Here is a 21,204-nt window from a genome sequence, read left to right as displayed (position 1 = left end):
CAGCTAATACAAGTCAAGAAGCATGATTTTCAAGATTTGCCGACATGCAAAACAGGGCACCGCCGACGTAAATACAAAAGTAAAGCCGACATAAGTACAAATCCAAAACAAGCATCCAAACGATCTAGGCGTCGCCGCCGTCCTGCTCATCACCTACATATATATAGAGGGGTGAGTACAAATACTCAGTGGATGGTACTAATAATAAAGGTTTTGCATGAATATAGCCGAGGTCCTTCAAAACAAAACACATCAAACTTTAGCAAGACGAGGGATGAACCGTATTCATCAATCAAATATTACAAGTATCCAAAGATGTTTACTGACATAGGCAAAACAAGGGATGAACCGTATTCATCATTCAAGTATCATAACATCGGCGAAGCAAAGGATGAACCGTATTCATCATTCAAGTATCATAACATCGGCGAAGCAAGGGATGAACCGTATTCATCATTCAAGTATCATAACATCGGCGAAGCAAGGGATGAACCGTATTCATCATTCAAGTATCAAGGGCTGTACGATCCGTAATCGTTTGGTCAAAAGTATTGCGAAAGTTTAAAGTCCTCCAATACAAGGGACTTGTGCACTTGGTATCGCGAAAGTTTAGAGTCCTCCAGTACAAGGGACTTGTGTTACTTGGGCCCGTAGCCCGATTTAACAAGGACCGTATCCTTTTATACTTAGTACTGCAAAAGTTTAGAGTCCTCCAGCACAAGGGACTTTCCGAGGATAACAATCAAACAAGGCTATTTATTCATGCTTAGCAAATACCCACGTCAAAACAAACAAAACAAGATTTATCAAAAGCAAGTGTAACATAGCTTTATTAGAAATACCACTCACCTAGTTCTTCAGGTGTAGACTCAAAGCAAATATCAAGGACCTACAATCACATGGCAAGTCACATTCTCAAAGCAAGCTCTATATACATGCAAATGATCTCGGCATTCTCGCCAGATCCAAGTCAAAGACAAAGCAAAACAAGCTGGGAGCTTAATCACTGCTCCCGTTTCTCGGAAGCACACTGGGTACCGTCCAGGACTATGCCGAGGTCCCGCTAAACAAAGTCAGGAAAAACCTGGGTTTTCCTTTGAAGAGTACGAAGAACATGATCATTTGAAAGATGGATGCAAGCTCACAACTTGTTACAAAAATCTGAGTTTTCATGCCAAGAGTTCAAAATATATGGACCTGGGTACCCATTAAAGAAAGTCATGCAAGAACAAACACAAAACATGATTTTCGTTCCAAACTTTTCGATCAAAATGAGACTTTCTTCAAGAACACATGGAAAAACCATTTTCTCTTACCAAAACCAACTTCAAAACGATGCATGATATGCAACACAAATCCGATCATGCAATGCAGCTAGATAATCCATAACAACACTCAAAGTAGATCAAGAATCTTACCCCAAAGCTCGAATCTAACGGTTCAAGCCACGAAGATCAAGCTTGGAAGACTACTCTCACTCAAGAACTCTTCTTCCTCTTCCCTAGAGCCTCTCTCTCTAAAACAAAGATTGAGACAAGAAATGATTTGTTTCAGGGTCTGCCGGCTGCCTTAACAATCAGCTCGGACACGTGGCGTTATCGGATTGGTTCAGCTCCAAAAAGGTGATTGATAGACAAGACAAGTCTCTGACAAAGCGTATACAGCAAGCTCGGGTAAGACACATCGGCAAAGAGATGACATCGGCTCAAATCAAGGATTCAGCAACAGGATAGAAAACATCGGCTAGGGAGGACGACACTTGACTAAGCTGTGCCACACCTTGGCCGGGGTGCGCCACATCTCGGCCTAGGCCATACCTGCCCAAGGACAAGGTTCACTAAGTGCGAAGCATCTCGGCAATGAATGCCCGAGGTGAAGATGGGGTTGAACAAGATCTCAAAATAGTTCTAAGCACAAGGTTCAAAGGCGAACTAAGCTCAAGATGACCTCGGCTACGCACACACCGAACAAGGGACAAGATCACGCAAGTAATACTAACAAAACAAGGTAAACAAATCCTTCCAATTAACATAATAAAGCAAGACCATGCAAGAATGTATGCAAGGATGACAAGAGTAAGGTGAGGGTTGTTACAGAACCCACTTCGCACCCCAAGTATTAACTTGCTGCCCATTGCCTATTCGCCAACGCAACCCAGTTTGAAGCAAGTTCTTCGTATTCCAAACACTCCGCCAAGTGTACAAAGGGTTGACACCCAACGGCGCATCCAAGAAAGAGGTATTTAGAAAATAATGAGTTTTTAACATTCTAGCCATTAAAGATTCCAAGTGATTCAAAATACACCAACACTACTTCACTAACATAGTAGCGCCACAGATTTGATGAGAATTTTCCGCCCCGCGGCTGATAAAAAAACGTTCTTTCCACCCATTAGGACACTTCCACAACTGATCTTAACGAAATGAAACACCTATGATATAGACTTTTCCACAAATGATGGCATGCCTAATTCATGTTGTGAATGTGGATGGTATTTTGAATGTGGGGTATGTTAATATTCGTAATGATAATCGAAATAATGAAAGTGTTTGGGAAGTTAGGTTGGTGGATTGTTTTGGTTAAAATAGTCAATAAATACAGAACAAACTAAAATAGCTAATAAAACAAAATGTCACATTCAAATCATAATCATTTTTTTTTCTCTCACAACTATCAAATCAACTATAAAAAAAATAAAAAATAAATAAAAAGAGGCAATTATCATCTCAAACACAAATTTTTTAGTTAGGTTAAAATAAAAAAATAAAAAAATAAACTAACTAAAATAGTTAAGTTCCAAACGAGCCAAATGTAAACTTTTAATATCAAAATTGAGTTTGTACAAATCTGAAATTGAATGTGCCAATTCATCTCACATTAATAATTATAGTTTCATTGTGAACATTCACACTGTAAATTTTTTTTTTTTTTGCATAATTACATATTTAAGTTAGATCTTGTTTGATGTATCTCATTAAATAGGTTTCAAAGATATAAATTTTATTAAAAATAAATATGTACAACCAAAATTATAAATTTTTAAAGTTTAATATATATAGAAATAATTAATAATAATAAAAAGTCCAAATTAGCACATAGTAGGCCGGAATGCGTAATGCTACACTTCATGAAAGAAATATTAGGAAGAGCCTCATGTATATTGTTAATCCTTTAATTATTTTGTAGTGTTTTGTTATATGTTATGTAATTACATACAATAACTTACAACCTCTCAATCATAAAGTTTAGACTATTTGCAAACTAAGACTTCAAAATTAAAATATACTTACATTAAGGTAAACTGATTTTCCTATTTTGTTACTTACAACACTATATTATTTTTAAAATCTTCATAAATTTTTCTTAATATTTCTTTCATAAAATCTAACATTACTCTATTGGAATATATCAATATCTCATGGATTAATTGGATAGAAGTATATGAAAAAGATTTTTTCACTATTTTTTTAAAATAATTACTAAATGATATTTTATTTTTAATTTTTAATTTTTTTTTATAAATATGAAAAAAAATTAGTGGTGGTTTGAGATGTTCTAAATAAGTATACTTTTTGACTTTTTATAAATAAATAAATAAAATGTGTAGAAAAGTAGATAAAGTATGTAGAAAAGTAAAGAAAAAATATTGATAGATGTTGATTGATATAACTTAAATAAATATATATACAAAAAAAAATATTTCTTTTTTAAAATAAAGGTCAAACATCTACTTATTATTATCTAAGAGCATCCACAATGGATGTGTTAAAGTGTGTTATATGACAAAAAGTGTCAAAAGTGGGACCCAAAAATGTATGTTAAGAGTTTGTTAATTTAGTGAGTGAATGGTGATACAATAAATATGTTAAGAGGTGTGTTAAGATGTATGTTAAGAATATATATATACATGTATAATAAATAAAATAAATAAATAATTTAGTTTAATCAAAAATTTGAAGACCAAAATTAAATTTCAAGTCCAAAAAAAATCCCAACAAGTAAAAGAAAAAATTAAATTTCAATTGACCTCCTGTTGACTGGTCGGACGTCCGGCCGGTCAACTAGTGAGACCCAATTTTTTTTTTTTTCTTTTCTTTTCTTGAAGGGTCCGAATGTCCAAGATGGACTTCTGACAGGACGTCCAGGAGGACTTCTTCAGACACTCTTCTCTCTCTCTCTCTCTCTCTCTCTCTCTTCACTAGTTAAAACGCTCACTGCAGTTAACAAAAAATCTAACATTTGACACTAACAAAGTGTACAAACGCTGCCCTTAGCAGCTCTACTGCAGCACCAAACAACTAACACTAACAAATACATTAACATGACATAACATGACACTAGTAAAAATTAACAACTAACACTAACAAATACATTAACATATACATTGTGGATGCTCTAAGTGCTCATTTGGCAATGATTTTTTTAGTTAGTTTTTTGACTTTTTTAACCTGAGACTTTTTTAATCCTTTGATATTCTTGTTTGGTTTTTTTAATTTTTTGACTTTAGAATGGCAAATTTTTTTTTATCTTTTTGTAATTTTTATCCTTCTATAATTTTTTTAACCTTTTTTTTTTTATTTTTTTATGATTTTTTGGCCCAACTCCAAAATGAAACGACGCCTAAGAAGCAACTACCGATCACCAAGCTTCCAACAATAGTGTCCCAAACGAAGTACACTCAACATGACATTTTTTTTGGGTGAATACATTCAACGTAACATAACCCCCATGAAAATTGATTTGTACACGCAACATACATTCTTCAGGGGATTTCAAATCCCTCGGTCTCATTTTTATCGTACGCCTCTTTTTTGTCGTTACTCAGATTTAGGTCTTTTTTGAGAACATGCTAATTTAGAAAGATTTCAGTTTTTTAGCTAAAATATGAGTTAAAAAAATTTAATATGTGACTTTTTGACTTTTTATGAGAAGATGTGCAAAAAGTAGAGAGAAAATAGAATCTTTGATTTTTTGGTATTAGTTGTTGGCTTTTTGACTTTTTTAGTAACTTTTTGACTAAATGGGTTGGTTCTCAAACGAGGCCTCAGTTTGGGGACAATTTATTTTGAGAGGTGACTTATGAATTAATTTTTTGATTTATTATAAATAAAAATATATATAAAAAATAAAGAGATAATAAATTTAAATAAGTTAATAAATTGACTTATAAACTTGTAGACACGGGCAGGGACGGAACTAGGAAAAGACTCTGGGAGGCCATAGCTCCCCTGTTGCTGTGAATATTATTGTTTGTCATAGAACTTTAAAAATATATATATCATTTTATATATAAAATGGCCTCCTAGTATAAAAAATGTATATGTCATTCTTCTTCCATATTGAATTATCTTTCTATTTTACATTAAAAAAAAATTAAAAAAAACTTATTCATCATCTTAAAAATTATTTCCATGGTATTTATATATATATATATTTTTTTTATGTATATATAATTTATATATCATATATACATACATGTGTGTTTTGTATATATAGTGAAAAAAATTATTTTTCTTTTGGCCCCTCCGGTAATGACACTACAAAAAAAAAAGCATTTTTTAGTCGCCACATTTGTCGCGTATATGTGGTCGGCGGAGGTATTAGCGACTAAAACTTTTTTAGTCGCCAAAATAAAAGTCTTTAGCGACCAAAATTTTAGTCGCCAATAGTGTTTTACACTTTTGAAAATCATACATTTACCGACTAATAATTTAGTCGCCAATACTCACTCAATCGCCGACTACACTGTTTAGTCGCCAAAATAAAGACTTTTGGCGACTAATAATTTTAGTCGCCAAAGGTGTTTCCGTCGAAAAAAAAAACCCATTTTTTTTTGCTTTTTCTGAGTTTCAAACCCCAACCGTCCCACATTCCGAACCTTTTTGCAACCCACTCCCTCCACTATGCCACTACAACATCACATGAATATATATGCAATATATATTATTTATATAGTATATTAACCGGTATTAATACAAAATAATATATATAAATATAATTTTTTTTAATTCAATGTAATTTATGTAAAAAATAAATTATTTACTTAAAAAAAAATTTAGGCCACTTTTGGCGACTAAATTAAATTTTTAGTCTCCAATTCTATCATTTTTCGCTACTAATTATTATTTAGTCGCTAAAAAATTAAGTAAGTAGTTTTGGCGACCACACCTGTTTTTAGTCGCCAAAAACGTCCCCTTTTGGCTACTAAACTGAAATTTAGTCGGCAATGGACTGTTTTTAGCTACTAATTTTTTTTTGTAGCCAAAAAGCTTCACTTTCAGCGACTAAACTGTATTTAGTCACCAAAACCATCACTTTTGGCTACTAAATCATTTTTAGTCACCAAAAACCGTGACTTTTGGCTACTAAACAACCTTTAGTCGCTAAAACCCCAACATTCGGCGACTACACTGCCTTTTAGTCGCTAATACCCTCATATTTGGCGACTAAACTCTTTTAGTCGGCAAAAGTTATCAATTTTGGCGACTAATTCCATTTTAGTCGCCAATTGTACTACTTTCAGTGACGAAAAATGTTATTTTAGTCGCCAAAAGTGCTTTTTGTTGTAGTGTGAAATCCTAGTTCCGTCCCTGAATATGGGATCACTGCTATGACCTCCTACTGTGTTTGCCTAAAATGGCACAGTTTCACTATTTTTTTTCCACATCTTATTCTCACAATTTGCATGTTATAGTTGTGTTGAAAATAAAGTGTAATGTTTTTGTTTATTATTTTGGAGTTAAACTGATATGAAAAAAAAAGTTAATATAATATAATTTTATGTGTGTATATATATATATATATGCAAACATATAAATAAATTAAATTAAATTATCACTCATATTAATTTAGGGTTATTTTAATTCATTGACGTTATGATATGGTTAAAATTTTATTTTATTTTATGTAATCTAATTTAACTAAATTAAAAATATGTAAAATAAAATTTTTGACCTAAGAGTATCCCTATCAGATTACCTAAATTTTATCCTAAAATATTATTAAAAAATCTATTCCTTATTTTAAGAAAGGAAAATGATTCATAGCTCGAAATTCGATCGACTCGAATGGCCCGACTCGTTTGGGGCATTGTTTTTTTTTTTTCTTTCTTTTTCTTTCTTTCGAACACAGACAAAGGGAAGTGAAAAAGGGGGAGAGAGAGAGAGAGAGAAAAGGAGAGGAGAAGAGAAGAGGCGACAGAGACGAAGGACGACGGTGATGGTGGCGACGCCGGTGGGTATCGGTGTTCTCTTCTTTCAGACTCTGTTTTCTCTTCTTTCTTCTTTTTTCTTTTTTTTTTCTAAATAGATCTAGATTTGAAAAAAATAATAATAATAAAAATAAAAAAATAAATTTGTTGACGATGATAATGTGTTGATGATGATGTTGATGAAGATGTTGATGAAGATCTTTGTTTTCTCTTTCTTTTCTTTTCTTTTCTTTTCTTTTTTTCTACGTAGATTTGGATCTGGAAAAAAAAAATGTTGATGATGATAATGTGTTGATGATGATGATGATGATGTTGATGAAGATGTTGTTGTTGATGAAGTTGTCCAGCTCCCAGCTCCAGCTCCCTCTTCTCTTCTTCTTCTTCTTCTTCTTCTTCTTCTTCTTCTTCTTCTTCACTTTCCTGTTCTTCATCTTCAAGAAAAAATGAGAAAGAAAAAAAAAAAAACCAAAACGTTGTCGTTTCGGACTCGGGCCATTCGAGCCTCATAAGTTTCGAGCTACAAAACAGGATTGTTTAAGAATCACTTTTTCATTTATTTTCCCCAACAAACTTCTTATTATTTCCATATTCTATTAACAAACTCCCTATTTTTTTCTATTTTATTAAAATATAATTTTTAATTATAAATTTAAAAAAATTAAAAGTCATAAATGTGTATTGCAGCCCCTAAACAAAAACAAAGCAAATAAAAATAAAAATAAAAATAAACATAAACATAAACATAAAAATATTATAAGGGAGCTACAGTGACTCCCTACAAATAGGGAGTCATTGTAGCAATTCCTATTTTAGAAAAGTATTTAAGAGCTTTAATGGAAAGGTATAGAAAGCCACTAATCCCTTAAAATAGGTAAGGATGGAGTTTAACGGTTTTATTAAAGATGCTCTTTAATATGATATTTTTTATTTGTAATTTTTTTCAAAAAAAAAAATTATACATAAAAAATCTCAAAATTTGACTCTTACAATAAAATAAATCATGAATTTTTAATTTTGTCAATTTAAACCATAAGTAAGGGTGTAATCAAATGTAAGGGGTGTTTGCGTATCCTATTTATTAAAATAAATCTTATGTTTTTTATTTTTTTAATTTAAATCTTAATCTGTTGATTTATTTTCAATTTAAACTATTTGTTTTTTCTGTTAAGTAAAACCAAAGGAAAAAGTATTTTAGTCATTAAACTCAATATTAATATACATAAAATGTCTAAAATATTATTTTTCATTGAGCTTAATGATTGAAAAAAAAAATCATTGATTTTACTTAATAGAAATAGACAAATAGTTTAGATTAAAAACAAATAAAAAATTTAGAATTTAAATTGATAAAGTTGAAAGCTCATCATTTATTTTGTTATAAGGCTCAAACTTTGGAATTTTTTTCTCCTACAAAAATTACAAATAAAAAATATCATATTGGGACTAAAAAATTATTTTACATGTTTTTTATTCAGTTAAATGAAATAACATAAAATTAAATAAAATATAATCATATGTAAACTATGAGGATAGGATTTGATTTTTTTTTTTTTTTTTTTTTTTTTAAAAAAAAAGATACCACAGCAGAGGCTCATAGCAATGGTTGTCCTAAACTTGTTCCCAAAATGAGGCCTTTTTTGGGAAGAACCAAAAAAACAGGCAGTTTATTAATTTTTTAGTTTATTTAAGTCAAATCACTTTTTTAATTTTTGTATATTTTTTTTATAATAAGTAAAAAAGTAATTTTTTTAGCACTTTTCAAAACAATCTTAAATAAATTACTTATTAATTTATTAGTTTATTTTAGTTATATCATATGTTTACTATTTTGAACGTTTTTTTATAATAAATTAAAAAATTAAAAAAATGAGTCATATTCAAAATCACCATTGATTAAAAGAGTGTTGTGCGGCAAACAAAGCATTAGCTCGACCATAAAAAATAAAAATAAAAATAAAAAAAATAAAAGCAGAGGATTAGATGCTGGTGATGAGCATAACCCGGTCTAGTTTGATTTTAAATTAATTAAAATTAAATTTTTATTTGTTTTATAAAATTTAGAATTAAATCGAATTATGAAAATTTTAAAATCCAATCAAATCGAATCATCATGATAATATTGTTCAATTTCAAATCAAATTAAATGATCGTTTAAAATTAATTTTAGGGTGAATTTTAGAAACAGTTCCTATAGTTTGGGACTCGTGTCACTTTAATCCAAAAAATTTTAATTGTAACACATTTGACCTTGCATTGTAAATATTATTCCAAATAAAGACAATTGAAGATATTATTATTTAATTTTAAGGGCAAAATCATTAATTTGATAAAATATAAACTAATTTGACAAAAATAAATTTCAAAAATATATTTTTAAATTTTTAAAAATTATTTCTACCCACTAAAAATAAAATTATGTAAAATTGATAAATCTTTTAAACATTTATTTATTTATTTTACCAAATTAATTTTATTGTGTCTTTGGATGATAATCATGTAATAGATGGTTGTAAGATTTTAATGTGTAATAAATATACTTAATATATGAAATATTTTTAGTTTTAGATTTTTCAAATGGATTTGTTTAATAATGATATCAAAGTTGTCACCATATTTGACTTTTGGAAAAATAGAAACTCATTTAATAAAAATAAAAATAACCACTCATTACATGATTATCATCCAAATACATAATAAAAATTAATTTGGTAAAAAAATAAATAAATGTCTAAAAGATTTATCAATTTTACATAATTTTATCTTTAGTGGGTAGAAATAATTTTTAAAAATTCAAAAATATTTTTTTGACAAATTTAGTTTATATTTTATCGAATTGATGATTTTGTCATTGAAATTAAATAATGGTATCTTCAATTATCTTTATTTGGAACAAGATTCAAAATTTAAGATCAAATATGTTACAATTGTAAAGTCAGAGATCAAAGTGACACAAATCTCAAACTATAGGGACCGTTAGCGTAATTCGCCCTTAATTTTATTATTATACAAGAACAAACTTACAAACAGAGAGTAAATAATTTACAAATAGATATGAGATGCTAATAAGATACTTGATTGTAGAGGTATTCGTAGATTGGGTTAGGTCGGATGATCTCTCATTCGTCATTCTTTCAAATTATGAGGATTGAAAAAAATCAATCCGTATTCATCCGCTTAGTTAGTGGGTGCGGATTGAGCGAGTCGTGTGGGTTAATGGGTGAATCCAGATCAATTTGGCGGTTTGGCTTTACTATTTTATGCGTTTTTTTTTTTTTTACAACTATTTTAGAGTAATTTTTTACTATTTGGAGCCTTGCTTGAGTCTAAATTTTTTTATTCTTTATTTTTTATAATTACAATAAAGGTCAAACTTTTATATTTCATAAATAATTAAATAAAATGTCTTTTTTTAACCTGCAAAGTATAAAGACATAACATCATTTCTTAAGAAGGATTGGAGGATTAAATTGGGTCGAGTAGTCTTTCATCCGCTATCCATCTAAGTGTAAGCAGATTTAAAAAATCTCCGGCTACGTATGTCCGTCCATACTGTCGAAATCACTTAAAAACGGATGTATTAGGGAGGGTCTATTGATTTTAACGGATCAGCTAGGTCTAGAGTACTCCTAATTGATTATTTACAATAAATAATAATAAATATTTATATATATATATATATATATCTAATTGGTTTAGTTTTAAATCAAAACATAACTATAAAACAACTGATCGAATAGTAAATTTATGGTATGTACCTTAAAGTAGGGGTGATAAATGAACTGAACGAGCCGAATAGTTAATTGTTCAAATTTAGTCTGATAATTTTAACGAGTTTTAAAATTTATTCAAGTTTGATTCATTAAATTTTCGAGTCAATCTCAAATAAGTTTTTAACGAACCAAGTTCGAGTAGTTTGATATTTTATATAATTTTAAGTTTATTGAACCGAATTGAATGAACCATTAACTGTTCAAGCTTAATTTAAAAATTTTAACGAGTTTTAAAATATATTTAAACTTTACTTATTTATTTAATCAACCAAACTAGAACGATTAACCACTCGAATATGAGTCAAGTTCAAACAATTAAGTTCTTTATGACTCCTACCTTAAGATTATGAATCGTAATGCTATCACATATTGTGATTTTTGTCGTGAAACTTCATAATTTTTATGACGACATTTTAAAGTGAAAAAATATTGTAACTTTTGTGATAAAAAAAATGACATTTTCTAATTGTATTATGAAATAATTTGTAAAAGTATATTATGAAAGGACATATTAATATGTCTTTTTTAAGTACAGAAGGTAGCATCTCCTTTATTTTTATATAATAATATAATGAAACTCTTTATAATTGTGTATTTTTTTCCATTGGTGGAGGAGAGAGAGAGAAAAACAGAAGAACATGGAGAGAGAAAGCATAGAGGATGGGCAGATAACAAGGTGCCTGCTTGCTGAAGAAAAGCCTCAGCACATAGATGCAACCGGTGGTGGGGATGGTGGTGGTGGTGGTGAAGAAGATAGTGGTGGTGATGAAGAAGAGAGTGGTGGTTCCTCCTCCTCTGCCGCCGTCACGGCTGTTGTTGTTCTCAGCACCTTTGTTGCTGTCAGCGGTTCCTTTGCTTATGGTTTTGCTGTAAGCTCTCTCTCTCTCTCTCTCTCTCTCTATTCATCTGCATACATAGATAACATTGATTAATTGCAGGAGCTTTTTTTTTAGCTCTCTTGATCTCCTTAATTTGGTACATTAATAAAACAAAAAAGAAAATAGATTAATGCAACTTATATTTGCGGTTGATCCATCATTCATAAATATATATTGGTTTCGTTTGGAACTTGATCATTTAGTTGATTTTTTGATTTGTGACTGTTTTATAAGATGAAAAAGAAATTGTATTTGGAATAATTTATAATTTTTTTTAATATTTTATTTTATTTATTATTTTAGTGATTGTTGGGAATGATTTAAACCAATACACTTTATATTTAAAAAAATATATATATAAAAAAAATAAAAGTAATAAGTGCATTTATTTAAATAAATAAGTTTTTTTATTGAATACCAAACAAGCTCTTAATTTTTTTTTTAATTAATTATTTTAGTCAAAATTCAAGTTGCCAAACAAGGCCTTGATTTAGGGGTAGCAAATCATGTAGTGCCATATCAGCTAAATTACTTCAAATACACAAACAAACAAACTAGTGTGGACATGGACTCTCCTGTACCTGATCACTACCCTCTCCCTCTCCCTCTCCCTCTCTCGACTACTCCTGCCATCTCTCTCCTCAATGACCACCACCACCGTATGTCAATGTCAAACCCATCCTCAAGAGCCGCACATATGCTACTGCTGACATTGTATGGAGCTCTTTTTTTATTTTTTTTCGGAAAATATTAATGATCTAATATACTATGGTTATTGGCTTTGTTTGGGATGATTGGTTTTTAGCCCAAAAATAAAAATTAAAAATTACTACACAAGTTGTCAAATGATTTTCTTGATTTTTTATAAAAAATTATAAAATATTAAATAAATCAATTCTCAAACGAGTCCTCAAATCAGATAAATAAAAAGGTTGAGTTTCTTTCAACTTTGATATTTATAGTTGAGAGGCAATCTAATTTTGATAATCTAAATTATTTATTTTATAAGATTTTTGGTATTTATCATTCGTAAACAAAAATTAAGTTGTAATAGTAGTATTTTTATTTTATTGTATTATTTCTATAAAAGAAAAATAAATAATCTATTTTAAAAAATATAATTATCGATTTTTTTGATGACAAGCATGATAAAATGAGAATATTACAATTATTAAATTATTATATTTTTTTCATAAATGATATAGGTTAAGAATCTTATAAAATAAATAATTTAAATTATTAAAATTAAACTCGTGACCCTCAAGTTATTTTAAATTTGAGAAAAGTTTGATCTATATAAAAATATTTAGAAATATAAAAAAAAATATGTTTTGATATTATTTTTACGATGTCCAAAGACATACTGGAGCCCACACTATCACTGTTTTTGCTTTTTTATTGGGAAAGAAATTGTATTGATGAACCAATAAAACAAATGCGGTGGGTCGCAGATAGCATCATCATTCGGCAATGGAAAATTCATTCCAACTTGTACAATAATACAAGCCTAAATAGTGTTATTTAAAACATCACTAGTAAGGTTTTTTTTTTTTTTTAATTATTATTTAGGTGTGCATTGACCAAGTTTCCATTTCATGTGTCAATCAATTTGGAAAAATTAGAAGTTACCATAATCGCACTAGTCTCGGTTCATTAATGTATTAGCCAATTGCACCTAGAACTGTGTTAATTGGGGAAACGACAATGCTACGTAGCTCAAAAGATTATTACATTTTTATGGTAAGGTAAGTCTTTTATGTGTATAATAATGCAAGTCTAATTCTATACTTGATGTAAGTTTTCATGTGTGTTAAAGTTGCACCAGAAAAGATTTTCATCTATAGTGCAGTTAATTTGTGACTAATCTTACTTGTTTACAATTTGCCCTTATTAATTTATGGGGATATTATTCTTTAGTCGAAAAAGGGGATTTTTTGTTATGGATGAGTGAAAAGAAACTCAAATTTATGACAACAATGGAAAGTAAAAAATTATTTATTAACTCAGGTCTCGTTTGGAAACATATTATTTTAGTATTTTTTTAACTTTTTAGTTAAAATATGAGATAAAAAAAATTAGTATATCTGGGATGATTTTTTAATTTTTTACAAAAAGATATGTAAAAAGTAGAGAGAAAATGAAATTTTTGACTTTTTAGTATAGGTTATAGGTTTTTTGATTTTTTTAATAATTTTTTGACTTTTAGGCTAAAAGTGTTGCATACCAAACGAGACCTCATGATCTTTTTTATATTTTTCCCCTCATTGTGGTCAGAACATTGACATGTGATATTCTATAACATTATGATTGGTGGATGAGAGGGGGATTTACGCCGAGCATTGGGCCAGTCTAGGAACATCATGATTATGTCATCCATTGGGCCTGGATCAACACGGGAATGGTGTTGGACCGAGCAAGGGCCGCACGGCATATGCTTTGGACTGCACCAAACAAGATTGACACTTGGTGCAACCGAGCTAGATTCATCGCCGTGATCGAAGGGAACGTTTTAACCGAAAGAATGGACAGTACGCCCTCGTTCGACCGACCTGAAGAGATGCGCGCTACGTGGTAATCGAGCTATCGGTCGCCCGTATTCAACCCAGTGTAAGGGAGATCAAGATTGACGTAATTTGGCCTTGACATCGAAGGAATAGCCGATTAGACTTAACTCAGTCTTTGGGAAGTCGTAGTTGGTGCTGTTTATCGCCAAGTAATAGTTTGGTCAAGTATTCCACACGGACCAATAACGAGAAGAGAGGAATTCACTTATGGTATGCACAGTCACCTTTTGGCAGTGTGACAAACACTGTTTGGTGGTTTGGGTCTCTACACGTGTAAGAAAAGTAGAGGGGAGCACAGTCGTCTGTCCAGTAAAGGATAGCAGAGGTAGTGCGCCCACAATCTCTGAGACTGCATGGCTAGCCTTGAAAAGAAGGAGCATGCAGACGTTAGAGGTAAGTAATCTTGAACTCTCTCTCTCTATAGTGCTCTGCTTTCTCTCTTCTCTTAGAAAGCTAACTTCACCGTCGGAGGGGTTTTCTACCAACCCACTCGTCGGGTAGCTCACTAGTGTTTTGTTTATAGTACGACGGAGTTCTAACGGAATGAGACGAGCTTGGTAGCAAGGAGGTACGGAGTGAGGCGAATATTTCTCTTTCGTACAATTGACGTCATCTATGAGAAGTTTTTTGATTGACAAACCTTGTTCTACAAGCTTTTTGGCTGTTTTTCATGGCGAACATCGGCGAAAAATCGCTGTTCGTTGTCAACAGTATCACTCTGGAGTCAGTCCAAAAAAGAGATGGTCCTCTTGCCGTTCCGACCATGGCGGGCCTGGAGACCTCCTCTAGAGGGCTACCCAGAGACGCGTAAGACAAACGCACGAGGAGCACTGACCATTCACAGAGTCCTAAGGGGCGCCAGCGGCGAGGAGAATCGCATGTTCAACACTTGGAGCACAAGCTTAGGGACCAGAACGCCTTCATTCGGAAGATGAAAACTGAGATGGAGACGTTAAAGCGACAAATCAAAGGAAAACGTGTTGCTAGAGTGAGAAACCACAGTGAGCGCACCCAACCCTATCGCTCAAGCAGCCAGTACCAACGGGGGACACCTTCTCTCTCCATCACCAAGAGCTACGACCTTTGTGATTCTGACCCACTGATGGAGAGATCGTGCACGCATGATAGTAGTTACCGTCCCTCGCGTCTGTAGACGACGTTGAGATACTCTTATTTCGTCCGTTTAGAGAACCTGAGGTATGTCTTAGAGGAACATGCATGCCGCAAAAAGCAGAAGTCAACACACTGAAACCGAGCAACGACTTGTTACAAAAAGATTTGCATACTTACTAGAGCAATCGACTTTGTGGCTGACCTAAGGACCTTCAGGTCGGAAAGTTCTTCATGTTTCTTCATGTCTGTTGGAAAGAGCAGACCCTTGGTCATGTTGAAGTCAAGGGAGTAGTCCTTGTCAGCATAGACCGAGTCAGCCATGGCTACTACTCAGCCTTTGTTTAGACTGGAGAGGCAGTGGAGCGAGTGGACTGCTTGGCCAAGGGTTGTTCAGTTTGCTTTCCATGATTGGCAGATGGCAGATCGGTTGAATCTTCATTGACCAAACACTGCTCGATCGAAGCTCACCTTGGCCTCTTCTTTAACCGACCAAAAACTTACTTGCTGGCAAGAGCTAGCACTAGTCCTCCTTCTTGCACGGCTGGCTTAGAGGATTGGCCCCCTGCCGTTTTCGCTAGTTGAGAATCGCTCGGCTCGCCAGTGATCATCGACTTGATGGCGCGAATTTTTGCCATCTTTTGTTCGGCTATTAGGGGGACAAGTTTAATCAACGAAAGGGTTGGATCTGGCTTCGGAGAGGGGGCACGAAGAAAATTGGTAACCCGATTTTTGCACGGTACAATATGTTGGTAGCTTGGTTCGTATCCGAGCAACTTTTTGGGCTCTCATTGCTTAGCCGGATACCGCAAAATAACTCTAATGGCCTCCTGATTGGCGTGAGAATAATCCTCTGCCAAAATTGTGTAATCTGCACAAAAATTCCAAGTGTTAGATCTGCAAAATGGATCAAATGCAAAAATATAAACCGTGCTAGGCTGCTTACCGGGGCTCTTGAAATTTTTGCATATGTATTAGCCTAGTATGGGCGCCTTGGTGTCCTCATAATTGCCGGATACCCATAGAAAATCATCGTTGTTTAATTCTTTGTCCAAGTTATCCTCTATAAGTTTTGCTCGGCCTTTCCTACCCTTGAGGTACCAGCAAAAGCTTCCCTTATTTTTGCTAAGTGTATACTGGTGGAATATTTCGGCAAGACTGAGGTTCAAACCGAGGATGCAGTTTATCGCGGCCACGCCATTTATTATCTTGTATGTGTTGTTGGAGACCTGGGTTAGGCATAACCTAGTCTGCTTCAAAAACTCGCAAACTAGGGGCTGGACTGGGAAGTGAAGGCCACCTTCGACTATAGACACCACGGTGAAGGGGCAGGCATCTAATTTGCCCTAGAGAGTGTCTTCTTTTTTGGCCAGCTCTAAGTGGACGTTGTATGGAATGTTGAACTCCCTACGGAACTCGACAATAACGCCTGGTGAACTAACCATAAATCGGTATTTTCCCATTTACCCCGGTCTTATTTTTTATATGATAATAGCTCGGCAATAGGCCCTGGTGATTATTTGCTCGGTCTTTGAGTTTCACCGATTATGATGTTGATGTATGCCTGGTTGGCCCTAGTTCGGTCTGCATAATAGAAATCAAGTGCAAGTGTTAGCGCGGCATATTCTGCACGGCTCAAAGATTAAAGAGCATTTTAGCTCGGCTATCAGAGTGAAGCCTAATAGCTCAGTTCAGGACCTAGGGATGTTAGGTCGGTCTTGGGCCTTAGTCTCTAATATTTGGGTTCCTATATCGGTTCGATGTCCCTACAAGCTCCTAGCACAGTCACCGCCTCTTGGCAAGACCATAAACTATTTTTAACCCAGCTCAATCCTATTTTTAGATCTAAAATAGGGATTTTCCTCGGTTTTATCCAGAATTTGTGCTGTTCATCCTAAACGCAAAGTTACATATGGAAACTTAGGGGAATAAGGGGCACGGAGGCCCCATACACGCTCTTTGTTTCAATTTTGCCTAATTTCTATAAACACCTACTAGTTTTACTCTAAAGATGGGCCATTGACAAGGTATCAGCAACCCCAGACGAGAAAAAACTTGAAGAACACGAAGAATAGTGGTGCAAAGAAGAAAATGGCAAGAAAAACTTACGGATTTAGAAGCCAAATAGAGGTTCAATCAACCTCGCCCTCTGCTACAATGTCCTGGACGAGGGAAAACACTGGAAACAGCGTTAACAGGCGCAATGACAGTGACGGCGATGGTGGCAGGAGCTCAGGGGTTTAGGGTTTTGAACAAAAAAGAAGATGAACAGTGATAGGGATTTTTTGGCTTCTTGAGCGTATATATAGGGGAAAAACAAAAGGGCGACAACCTTTTGAATTTTCGGCAGAATGATGACAACTATGGGGTCACACGGAGCGAATAGGGGAACGCTATGCGGCAAGGAGATGACTGGTTGTCAATACGGTCAACGGGATATCAATGCGGCTGACTGAGCGATGACAAGACAACCAGAACAAGTCTCGAAGACCGTACATAATTGATAGCTTAGTAATGAAAGGTAATCCCAATTACACTCAACGCGGATAGGATTAAAGGGCAATTGAGAGGGGAATTTATGCCAAGCATTAGCCCGATCTAGGTACAGCATAGTTGTGTTGTTCATTAGGCCTGGATCAACATGAGAATGGTGTTGGACCGAGCAAAGGCCGCACAACATACGCTCTAGGCCGCACCAAACAAGATTGACACTTCGTGCGGCGGAGCTAGATTCATCACTGTGACCGAAGGGATCGTCTTAACGAGAAGGACGGACAGTACACCCTCATTCGATCGACCTGAAAAGATACGATTCGATCGCCCGTATTCAACTCGGTGTGTGGGAGATCAAGATTAATGTAATTCGACCTTGATACCGAGGGAATAGTTGATCAAACTTAACCCGGTATTTGGGAAGTTGGAGGTGGTGCTGTTTATCGCCAAGTAATAGTTCGGTCAGGTATTCCACGTAGACCAATAATGAGAAGAGAGAAATCCACTCCTAGTATGTGTCAATACCGTTTGGCGGTGCGACAAACACTGCTTGGTGGTTTGGGTCTCTACACGTGTAAGAAAGGTATAGGAGTGCACAGTGGCCTGTCCAATAAAGGATCGTAGAGGTAGTATGCCCACAATCTCTGAGACATCATGGCCAACCTTGAAAAGGAGGAGCATGTAGACGTTAGAGGTAAGCAATCTCTCTCTCTCTCTCTCTCTCTCTCTCTCTCTCTACAGTGCTCTGCTTTCTCTTTTCTCTTAGAAAGCTAACTTGATCGTCGGAGGGGTTTTTCGGCAATTCACCCGTCGGATAGCTCACCAGTGTTTTGTTCATAGCGCGAAGGAGTTCCAACCGAGTGAGACAAGCTTGGTAGCAAGGAGGTACGGAGCGATATGAATATTTCTCTCATATACAATGAAAAATGTGGGGTATTATATTGGGTGATTAAAGAACATGAGAAGGCATAACAAATGATGATTTGTTAGAGAATACAGACATTTGATACTCCGAGAATATTAAATAATTTTCCAATAAGTTGTGTGGGTAAAGTGCAAGTCCTATATGAACAAAATGATTTTATTATAAAAATGAAAATAGGAGGAGATGGGAAAGGCGGGGCTGGGGTTGAGTTGGGCAAGCGGGGAGTTGATTGTGGTTGTGTAGGGAGAGGTTGCCGATGGCTATGGACAGGGACGAAATCAGGATTTCATTATTAGAGGGGTGAAAAGAAAAATAATTTTTTTTCACCATATATACAAAACACACGTGTATATATAAATATATATATATATAAAAAATTTAAATACCATAGAAGTAATTTCTAATAAGATGAATAAGTTTTTTTTAGATGTAAAATAAAAAAAGAATTCAAAATGAAAGAATAATGATATATATTTCTTATACTGGAGACTATTTTATATATAAAATAATATATATATATATATATATATATAATTTTATGACAAATAATAATATTTGCAGAAATAAGGGAGTTATGGCCCTATAATCTTTTCATAATTTCGTCCTAACTATGGAAGAGAAGGGAGTGGTGGTCAATGTTTGTTTGGAGATTGAAATTGAAAAAGGCAATGGAAATAATATATTAAATATATATATATATATATAATAAAATAAAATAAAAAAAGAATGACAAAGACACAGAGAGAAAGATTGGCGCATTTTGATCATTCCATACTTTCGTTAAAAAGAAAAAATTACTGATTAGCAGTTAATTACCTTAAATTTTTTTTGTTTTGTGATTTAATTCTTCTTTATTTATTAAAAAAAATTATTAATATACTAAATTTTAACTTATTCAAATCATTTAAATTATGTAAGTTGAGTGATCGGCCAGTCAAATAATCGATTAGATGATTAATCTTACCTTTATCAAATAACATATTAACTGATATTTGTCATCTTTATCATTGACATGTCAGCTGTTATTTGCCAAATAACCAGCATGCATAAATTTAGACCATTTTAAAGACTGCCTTTGTTTGAGAAGTGGTTGATTTTTTGTTTTTTAATTTTTTTTAACTATTTTAATTTGGAGCTAAAAAAAATTGATTTGGAAAGAACTTTTGATTTTTTTAATTTTTTTGTAAGAGAAAAAATATAATAATTTTAAATTAAATATAATATTTTATCTTATTAAATTAAAAAATTTATTTTATTTTTTATGATTAAAATAAAAAAAAAATCTAAGTTTAGGCTTCTCAAACGAAGGCTAAATCCGATGAATAATCAGCGAAGAAACGTGTAATTGCAGTTTCTGTTTGTCGGGATGGTGGCCGTGTAATCAGGTGATGATGATATTGACATTTGACACCAACTTGACAATTTTTAGTAAATTTTAAAATGATTTTGGTGGGCAGAGTGGATATTCTTCACCTGCGGAGTCTGGCATAATGGCGGACCTGGGCCTCTCCACTGCTGATGTAAGTACTCATTAGTACTCCCTCCGTCCCAAAATAATGGTCCTTTTTGGGGAATTCAACTTTTTTTGGTAGTACAATTATTGCATTTGAAAAAAGTTGATTTTCCAAAATTATCCTTTTGATAGTACATTTTTTGGGAATATCAATGCATAATTGTACTTTTTATGTTGTTTATTAATTTAAAAGAAGGGTAAAATAGGAAATTTATATTATTTTTGTACTTGATTTTTGAAGAGGGACTAATATTTTGGGACAATGAAAAATGGAATAAGAGACTAATATTTTGGGACGGAGGGAGTATGATTCTCTTTAATTCACTATGCGATTACATTTAAAGTGAGTGAATATTTAACGCGTAATATTAAGAATATTGAAATTGCCCATTATTCTGATTCTCTTTAGGTCAAGTTTGGCTATCCAAAATAAATATACATTTTTTATTTTATCTTTTTTTCATCACATCATCTCTCTACTTTTCTGCACATCTTTTCGTAAAAAGATAAAAAATACACTTATTTAGATCATTCCAAACAACCCCTTAATTCAGTATGAGATTAATTTTAAAGTGAGTGAATATTTAAAGCGTAATATTAAGAATATTAAAATTTTTATTAAGTATTTTATGAAATGTCACATGGTTGTGGATAGCATTTTCAATATTTAAAATATGATTTAAGTGATCGAATATTGATAAATTATAAATAAATTTTTTGAGATTATTATGTAAAATAAAG

General features: G+C 32.9%; 1 protein-coding gene across 8 annotated transcripts in view; it reads left to right on the top strand.

Annotated features, from left to right (window-relative positions):
• Window positions 1–11,375: 11,375 nt before the first annotated feature.
• LOC114263955 (sugar transporter ERD6-like 5) overlaps window positions 11,376–21,204 on the top strand; it is a 49,094-nt gene continuing 39,265 nt past the window's right edge. For 3 of the 8 annotated variants that reach the window (XM_028204539.2, XM_082915065.1, XM_028204534.2), the window contains exons 1-3: window positions 11,376–11,849; window positions 20,302–20,335; window positions 20,408–20,470. In XM_028204539.2, coding sequence (XP_028060340.2) covers window positions 11,692–11,849; window positions 20,302–20,335; window positions 20,408–20,470 — 255 coding nt within the window. In that variant the 5' untranslated portion in view covers window positions 11,376–11,691. The remainder of the gene's footprint in view (window positions 11,850–20,301; window positions 20,336–20,407; window positions 20,471–21,204) is intronic. The other 5 variants (XM_028204538.2, XM_028204535.2, XM_028204533.2 and 2 more) reach the window with 4 other exon arrangements.

This window comes from Camellia sinensis, chromosome 2 (genome assembly GCF_055761805.1).
Source record: "Camellia sinensis isolate YWXY chromosome 2, ASM5576180v1, whole genome shotgun sequence".
Classification (NCBI taxonomy): Eukaryota; Viridiplantae; Streptophyta; class Magnoliopsida; order Ericales; family Theaceae; genus Camellia; species Camellia sinensis.
This window is presented reverse-complemented; position numbering and strand designations above follow the sequence as displayed.